General features: G+C 46.2%; 1 protein-coding gene across 1 annotated transcript; it reads right to left on the bottom strand.

The window, feature by feature from the left end:
* Positions 1–4,088: 4,088 nt before the first annotated feature.
* RNF186 (ring finger protein 186) lies at positions 4,089–8,169 on the bottom strand. Its single transcript, XM_085609117.1, has one exon. The coding sequence runs from the start codon at positions 7,637–7,639 to the stop codon at positions 5,564–5,566; it is 2,076 nt and encodes a 691-aa protein (XP_085465243.1). The 5' UTR covers positions 7,640–8,169; the 3' UTR covers positions 4,089–5,563.
* Positions 8,170–9,582: the final 1,413 nt, after the last annotated feature.

Consider the following 9,582-nt stretch of genomic DNA (forward strand, 5'->3'; position numbering starts at 1 on the left):
TCAGGGCTTTCTACAAAAAGCATCCGGATAAACCAGGTTCTAGGAGGCGCCTGGCGGGGGACATACTGTCATGATTAAGGCCCACTGCGCCTACTAAAACTACACCTCCCAGAAAACCCTGCGAAAAAGGGGGAGGAGCCAGAGGGCTTAAAACACCCATGAGGCGCATGACATTGTGCGTAATTGACGTTAGAACTTGAAACTGACGAGCGGCAGCTCGCGTCCCTGTTTTCCCGTGGGTGATTTGCACGCCGCGGAGATTTGAGTTTGTGGAGTTCGTATTTCGGCCGAGGACTTCGGCATCAGTGCCAGGAGGAGATTCGGTGCGGGCAAGGTCGACGGTGGCTGCAGGTTAGCAGGACCGGCGGCATTCCCATATTCATTTCGACACCGCGAAGGTGCCCCGGACGGCGCCCGGCTTACTGGCAAGAGCGGCATGGAAATAAACCGCAAGTATTCCAGAAGCGGGTGTTGCACCCTGGGGGTGTGGTGTGTGTTCTGATTTCCCTACCTGCTCAAAGACTATGCCAGTAGCAAAGCGGGTTCAAAGCTAACAGTAACCTTGGACCTCAGTGAGGTCTAGAGAAAGAAGTCAGACGATATCGTGAACATTACGTTGGACCACTCACGGTCATAGGACTAGCTTGTCAATCAGGCGGGTTGGCATTTAGACTGTCGCTACTTCAAAAAAGCGGAAGAAATTTCCGAACGCCGTTTTGAATGGCGAAGTTTTGCTTTATTATTTTGGTTACGTTACATCCTGAGAGTAAAGGGTGTACGCTATATGAGGTCTATCACAACGCCATACCTATCTCTCAGCAGACCAATAGAGCCTCTCCTCCACTAACAAGGTTAAGGTGCCATGCAACCATTAAGTGTCTATTGAGGGACGGAGAGGGGTCATTGTGGTGTACGTCAGCTAAACAGGGTTATGGTGTGCGTGTGTGCGCGAATCTAATATTCTGGTTTCCAGATATGTAAATGCACTTAGTGAGACCTACTGAGAGTAGTTGATTTGTTATTGCATTGTATTGTTGTTTTTGTTGTATGTTAACTTTCTTTACAGGTTCTACTCCCCGCTGTTCCCATCCTTCCCTTCCCTCGCTTGATTGCTCCAGTCTTCCGTGCCGTTAGTGCAGGAAGTTGGTGACGTCGAGAGATGGACCCCATATAGCGTCGCCCGAATCTTGAGGAGTATCGGACCTGGGACTGATTCCTAACACCAGGACCCTCAGGGGGAGTTGCATCCTCTAGTTCTCGAGGGGCAACTACACCTGATGGCCTGGAGGCTTTCAGGCAACAGTGGTCATTGCCAGGACTTTCGAAGGAAGCTTCAGAGTTCATCCATCAGGCCTGGGCTCCTTCCACCAGAAAATGTTATTCTTCCGCATGGAGAGCAGGGTTTGGTTGGTGCCTGGGGAGGCACCTGGATCCCGTGGAGGTAGAACTATACCAAAATTGGGAATTTTCTTTCCAAAAAGGCGACAGATGGTTTATCTTACAGATCAGTCAATAACTTCCGGTCAGCCATCTCAGCAGGTCATACGCTAATAGACGGCAGACCGGTGGGTATGCATCTGGTGATTTGTAAACTCCTGAAAGGAATACGTGTAGCGAATCCACCTAAGGCTAAGTATTCTTCTTTATGGGATGTTTCTAAAGTACTAAATCTGTTTGACACATGGCCTGATAATGCAAGTTTATCAAGGAAACAATTGTCCGCTAAGCTGGCTATGCTCCTTTGTTTATCTGCTTGTAGACGTGTTTCTGATATTAGAGTGTTGGATCTGGAGGGTAGGATCTTTTCTCCTGAGGGAGTGTCTTTTGTGATTAAGGCACAAAAACCTTTTCAAAATCTATTGATTACAATGCTTTTCCATCAAATGCTAAATTGTGTGTAGTGAATTGCCTCAAAGCATATGAAGAATGTACCCGGTCCATCAGGCCGGTAGGTTGTTCAAGATTGTTAATAGCTTTGCAGAAGCCACTCAAGCCTGTTACCTCTGCTACGATTGCCAGGTGGCTCAGATTTATTATGTCAGAGGCGGGCATTGACACAGAGTTGTTTGGAGCGCGCTCAGTCAGAGGCGCCATGGCCTCAAAGTCTTTTATGCTTGGTACCAGTATCCATGATATCATGAAAGCGGCTGATTGGTCGTCTAGTTCTACGTTTAAGCAGTTTTATTATAAACCTGTGGGCGATGTTGCTTTTGTGGGTTTAGATAAGCGTCAAACTAGCATAATCCGAAGCCTTCGGTCCTGTAATAGAATATTAAATTTGCTAGTATTTCCGCCAAGAATTTTCAATTCTATTAAGGACACGGAGGCGAGGATTATCCCGCCCACATTGCAATTTATAGTGTTATTGCCATGTTCACCCTCTCTGTGACAAAGGTTATGGCAGTTATTACGAGTCTCACTTCTATTTCAGGTGCTGACCAGAAAGGCGAATAATCTATCGTTTGGAGCTTAATGGACAACTTGTTCTACTGTCTCCAGGATTACTAAGGATGTTTTTGTTTCACGGTTCCAGTTGATGTTCTGTTTCCAAAAATCTTCTGTGGATGATGAACACTTTAAGTTTGGACACTGCTCGTTGGGCACAGAAAGAGGAAGTGCTCACGGGGCAAGTCTCATATATAGGGCTAGTCTCTATGATTGCTATGGAACACACGCTAAGCATTCTGGGAATGTTAGTTTTAATGTAAAAAATGTTCTTATTGACTGCTGTTTGTTTTACAGTAAAGAGAGAGATAGCATAATCTTCGCCTCTGTGTCCTTAATAGAATTGAAAATTCTTGGCGCGAATGCTAGCAAATTTTTTATCCCACGTCTAGGAGAGATACTAATGAAGCATAAATACAGAGCGCGTGCAGCACGGCAACCGTCAGGACGAGGGACGTCAGTGATGACATGTGACGAGACATTGCAGCGTGAGGTTTGTGTGGCGCAAGGGGCAATACCGACAGGTTTGAGAAGAGAGGGCTCACACTACAACCCTGACAAAAGAAACGGATGTCAGGGGCAGCAGAGAGGAGAAAAAGACTGGATTGACAGATAACACTTGTGAGGAGAGAGAGCAGAGATAGGAATGTGCAGCGAGAGATGGTATGAACACAAACCACTAAACAAAGGCAATATGGGACTGCCTTTTAACCATCTCTGACTATCGGTTCTCAATTTCCCCTTGGCAACCCATATGCTTATCCAGCATAAGGTCCGCACTCTCGTTATCTTGCATCAATCCGCGTCACAACCCGTAACCCATAAAGTCTTAAGGAACACACAAGCTCTGCAGTGCGCAAGTTCAATAACCCCCATTCCCAGTGGCGACAGACCATCTATCCCTAAGCCAAACATGTGGGTCAGGAAAACCTAGAGGAGACACGCTGTCCACTCGTGCCTCTCCTGAGCCCATTCAGCCTTCATCCGTGTGTTAATACCTTCCACATAGCTCATCAATATTGTGTCAGTCCAATAACTGTCCAGACCTAGAAGTGACAGTCTCTCCTACCCAGGTGGCCAGGGTCTGGAGCCCACCCAGGCTTGTAGGCAGTGCCCCTGGAATTATTTGGCAAGGGATGGCCAAATTACGTGGAAGGGTTGTCTAAATTATGTGGCAAGAAAAGGCAAATTATACAGCATAATGTGGCACAGATTGTTTTGTATTACCTCATTATTTTAGATTTTTTTATTTTACAAATGTTTTGTCTCATTATTACCACTTTGACACCCAAATACAGAAATAAACAACAGAAAGGTGATCAATCAACCTTTACAAAGGACCTTCTACTTTCTGCAACAAGTGCTGCTGCGTTCTTAGTAACTTTTGATCCATTTTTGAGCTAGAAACAATTTACTTCTGAAATCTGAGGATTTTTAAGCAGGCGATGGATTATGTGGCAAATGTGAAAAATCCATAAATAGGCGGAAAATGCCACAGCCTCAAAATTATATAGTTCAAGTTGCCCTGCTTCTAGCTGACCAATGCCATGGGACCTGTATCCTTGTAAAAATTCAGTGTGACCCCAGGCTGAGTTGTTTTCAAACATCCAGGCCAGACATTAAAAATGACAGTAATTAATAGCTTAACTGAAAATATATTTTTTTATTCAACTGGTTTGCATTTACAAAAGACAAAAGAGTTTGTTTACTATATTTCAATAATATTTCTTTGCATAGTATTACATGTCATGGGTCTGAGACCCCTGAAGGTGCTTTCTGCAGATAAAGATGTGTGAATCAAATGCCACCTGCCACCATTAGTAGACAGGTTAAATTGTTCAGCCTGTCGCTGAAATGTTCAAGAGACATTTATCTCATGAAATGTTTCTCAATTCAAGTCCTCCAGTGCTTTGTTAAAAAAAAAGAAACAGTGCATGTATGTGAAGAGTATCTCGAAGGGGTGTTACTTTTTGACAAACTGAATCCTTGACATCATGTACATTTTGTAAATGTCTACACAAACCACAGCAGGTTGCAAACTTGTTTCCGAATGAGCCTAGTGTTGTCGATCAAGCCTTACAAATTATGTGAATGCTTGTATGGACAGCTCTTTTTTGTTGCCGGATCCCTGGGCAACCCAACGTCTCTTGTGACTTTAATTACCCCTTTTGAGGTCATTTAGTTAGAAATCTCTAAGAAACCTATTTTGCCGATAGGTCTCCAAGACCTCAGCTCCTATCCTGATCCTCAGGATTTGTATGTTCTAGAGAAAATGCAGGTTTCTTGAATTCTGCAACACAGGGCACGTTCCAAACAAATGCCAGGCAAAGAGGATATGCGTGTACCCATAGGGCACAGCTTCCCACTTCTAAACACCATATCCAGCTTTTTTTTAATATAGGCCAAATTTTGCAGCTCCCTTTGGGAGAAACACCCTATGGGAGATCTTTGTACCATCTGCAAAGAATCATACCTGTCAAACATGTTCCCATGCAAAATCACTTACAAATGCACTGAAAAGCACTGGAACGAGAAACAATCCCTTTTGTCACCCCTTATTCTCAGGGCGGATCCCCTTAACTAACAGCAGCTGCTCTGCCAGTCAGCCAGCCTGTTCCTAACCCACTTTACCAACCTGATTTCTACCACAAGGTTGCTCACCTAGTTGAAAAGCATTGCATGAAAGGGTAGTGATGCCTTGGCTAGGCTCTGTTTATATAATATATCCAATACACAGTCTGCCAACCAGTCACCTCACTGATTTCTTCCACCAATACAAACTGGAACCATGCAGGGAACACAGGATTCTTCCAACATATTCAGGGCACTTTTGGAACTGACTGAACATGTATATAACATGCAATGAATGCTACGAACAGTCTTCTCTTTGGCGAGTGAATCTGGCAAGGATTCATTTCTGGTAAAAAGAGATGCCAAACGGAGTTGTTTGGAGGAGAGCAAAGAAGAGTTCTCTGCGTGAGTGTGCCTCTTTTGGCAAAAAGGACAATCAAATGTATCGCTGTTAAGAGTTTAGTGTCAAACTTCTTCCTCTCACGGCATGATTGTCTGTGTAAAATTACTCCACCGGACCACATGTAGAGCACCGCACAAGGTCTTCTCAGGGCACAGATACAGCACACCTCTCCTGAGGGTCTTGCGAGGAGCACACAGTCCCACAACAGCCCCTGACCTGAGGCCGCCAGCAGAGTAAGACAGATAGGGCCAGGGAGAGCACCATCACTCCACAGAGGGTCCACCTCACCGGTCCAGAGCTCAAGAAGAGCAGGATGATGACCAGCAGCAGCACCAGGATAATCAGAAGCGCCCCCAGCCTCCGAGCTGCAATGCTGAGGCCCTCCATGCTGCTGGTGGTGTCAAGGCGCCTGCAGCTTGGAGACTCCTCTTGGGTCAGCTCTCTTTGAGGAAGAGGACACTCCTTGGAGATGGTGAAAGGATTTTCCAGTCGAGCCAGGATATCTTCTTGGTTGGGAAGGCTGCGTATGAGTCCTCCGCTGATTAAAGTAGACACTCGGCAAAGAGGGCAGACAATCTGCCAGGACCCCTCCTCATGTCTCAGAAGCAACTTCAAGCAGACATTACAGAAGGTGTGCTGGCAGGACAGACTCTTGGGTAGCCTGTAAAGATCATATGCACTGAAGCAGACTGGGCAATCCATCTCAGTCACTGATGGTTTGGCACACTCTGGGGAGGTCTCCACTGGGGCTGAGAGCGTCCATAAGTCTTTCCCATCCCTTTCTGCTGCTGACGATTTGGAGGAAGCAGTGCTCAAAGATGCCGCTCTCCCTCCTGCTGAAGCTTGTGGTTTTAAATTGTCTTGCAAGCTTGTTCTCAGGGAGGAAAGATTTTGGTAGCTGGTAATGTCTGAAGGGTCCCCAGTCGGCAGTTCAAGCATATTCACATGGTATGCTTCTTCACAATACAACCTGGCATAGTCCTGCTTCCCATCTGATGGGATTGAGATATTTGAAGACCCCAGTTCTGCAGAAACAGGATCCTTTATTCCTATGCCTGGAAACTCTGCAAGATTTCTTGTCAGAGCTAATGGGTCTTCCCGCACTCCGGGGGACATTCTTGCACTTAACAGTTCTTCCCGGCTTGTTCTTAAAGCAGATGGCTCAGTAGAGCCCATGTTCACAGTAGAAACTTCTGTAGAGCCCATTCCAACAGGACACTCTGTAAAGTCTGATTTTAGAGTAGGTAGTTTTGTAGAGTCCATTCTTGCAGTGACAGGTACTGTAGTGTCCATTCTTACAGCAGACTGCTCCTGAGAACCCATTCTCACAGTAGAGAGTTCTGTACAATCCTCCCCTGAAGTGGCCGGCTTTGCAGAGCACACTCTTGCCACAAACTGTTCTGCAGAGGCCTCTCTACCAGGGGCCTGGCCTGTCAAGTCGGTTTGTACAGAGGGCATTTCTACAGAATCTATTCTTATAGTCCATGGTTCTGTAGATTCCATTCTTACAATGTCATGTTCTGTAAAGCCCATTTGGACGGTGGATATCTCTCTAAAATTAATGCTCCCAGAGGACTGGTCCGTAGAAGACATACTTAAATGGACTGGTCTTACAGAATCAATTTTCACACCAGAGGGGTTTGTAGAGTTCATCCTTGAAGGGGCAAGTTCTGTGGAATCAATTCTCTCAGAAGACAGTTCTGTACAATAAATTCCTACAGCAAATGGTGTAGAGACAGTTCTCAAATTAAACAGTTCTGTAGAATCAGTTCTTTCAGTGGACAGGTCTGTAGAGTCAATTCCTACAGCAAATGGTGTTGTAGAGTTAGTTCTCAAATTAAACAGTTCTGTAGAATCAGTTCTCGCAGTGGACAGTTCTGTAGAGTCGATTCTTAAAGTTGTTGATTCTGTAGAGTCAGTTCCTACAGCCAATGGTGTTGTAGAGTCAATTCTCAGACTAAACAGTTCTGTAGACACAGTTCTCCCAATGGAGAGTTCTGTAGAGTAGTTTCTTAAAGTGTCAGGTTTCGTAGAGTCCATTCTCTCTGTGGACAGTTCTGTAGAGTCTATTCTTAAAGTTGTTGATTCTGTAGAGTCAATTCCTACAGCCAATGGTGTTGTAGAGTCAATTCTCAGACTAAACAGTTCTGTAGAAACAGTTCTCCCATTGGACAGTTCTGTAGAGTAGTTTCTTAAAGTGTCAGGTTTCGTAGAGTCCATTCTCTCAGTGGACGATTCTGTAAAGTCAGTTCTCTCAGTGAACAGTCCTGTAGAGTGTATTCTTTCAGTGGACAGTTCTGTAGAGTCCACTCTCCCAATGGACAGACCTGTAGGAAATATTCTCTCATTGGACAATTCCCTGGAGTTTGTTCTCCTAGTGAACAGGCCTGCAGACAATATTCTCACAGTTCCGTGCAGTCCATTCTCCCAGCTTGTTCTTGCAGCCGATGGCTCTGTACCGTCAGTCCTCACAGAGGGCCTTTGCGCGAGCCCACTCTGGCAGCAGCAAGTCAACGCTCATTGGTCACTTTTACTGATGCTGGTTCTGCGCACTCGGCGTGGTCCACCCCCAGGACACCTGCGTCGTCTGGCCCTGCTTCGATTGGCTCTCTGACGTCCAGCTGGGCCCGTACACACCCCCCCCCCCCACACCCCTCCTTCAGGGGCATAGGATGAGAGCGAGGTACGTCAAAGGATCGTACCCCTCCGGGCGCTGAGGCAAGGACGTGGAGACACTCTACGGAGCAGTGGCGTCTGGCGGACGTGCTTTATGATGGGGCACCTCACTCCTGAAACTACTTGCTGAGATAACACGCACAGTTCTACTAACAAGCGGTTAATGAGTAACGAGGTGCAGATAAGCTCCGAGGATTCTGAAAATATCCTTCGGTTGCTCCTTGGAAGCAACCCTGGTGCGGCCAGCGCCTCTGGGGGCTTTTCTCTCTCCCTGGTTCGAAGCTGGATATTGTACTGGGGAGCAGGGGCGACGAATAGTGCACACAGGGCCTTTTGTTCTGGGGCTAGATAGGGCTAGAGTGCGCATCCTGGGCCTCCCACCAGGTCCGGAAAGTCTCGTTTTTGATCAACGCACTAAAACAAGCCCTTCATTTTATTTATTACAAATCTGGCGCATGTATAAAACTAGATGGCCACATACGTTTTTAATATTCATTTAAAGCTATGATGTTTGCGGATGACTGACACTAAAACAGCTCAGTTATTTTAATGTTTTTAGCGGCGGGGTCTGCACATTCAGCTGCCATAAACGCGTTATTAAATGCTATTATTTTATCACATTCTCCATAGTCATCCTGAATTTCATGCTATGTAACACCCCACCCTCGATGCTGCATAGGCTGTCCAGCTGTGCCACCACTCTTCGTCAGAGGAAGGAAACTGCCCTCCCCATAGCGGTGGCGATGGTAACTGCGCCTTCCAGAATGCCAGGTGACAGACTGGTATTGTCCATCATGTTGTGTTGGTATTTATACAAGGTGAATCGACCCGGTAAATAACTGAACGCTGTCCATTATTACATCTTTAAATTACATGATTTTATTTCAGCCATTTATATTTTAGGCAACTGGAGAGGAAATGATTTGTCCAAAATCACACGATTTTTTTGTCAAGTACCAACGTTCTCACTGACTTCAAACCCAGTATATCAAGTTCGAAATCGGCAGCTAGCCAATTGGCGGCATCCCCCTCATATTACAACTTGCTACAACGCACACTCTCTACTGCAAAGTCTTATGCTTGTCTAAGAGTGGGAGGTAGGTTTCCCTGTGCATGCACACCACGTGGAAGATTATGATACTTCTCCATCTATATATATGCCTGGTATTAAAACCTGCCTATTGCAGAGACGTACAAAACCTGACCTCTGCCTGACACAGACGCCAGGGCTGGCATGTAATAGCATTCAGAAGAAAGAAGATAGCCTTCTTTGAACCACTGTCCCACCACCCACACTACAACCCTCTCGGGCCGTACCATGACGAGCTTTGATTGTATTGCGCAGCGGCAACCTCCGTTTCGTTGGCTTTCCGGAGGGCTGCGAGGGCAGCTCCATGAATCGCTGCCTTAGCTCGTGGCTCAGGGACCTGCAGCCTGCGAACATGATCTCCGCGTGCTTTGTGGTCGAGAGGGCCCACCGGGCACTT

This window comes from Triturus cristatus, chromosome 1_2 (assembly GCF_964204655.1).
Source record: "Triturus cristatus chromosome 1_2, aTriCri1.1, whole genome shotgun sequence".
Lineage (NCBI taxonomy): Eukaryota > Metazoa > Chordata > Amphibia > Caudata > Salamandridae > Triturus > Triturus cristatus.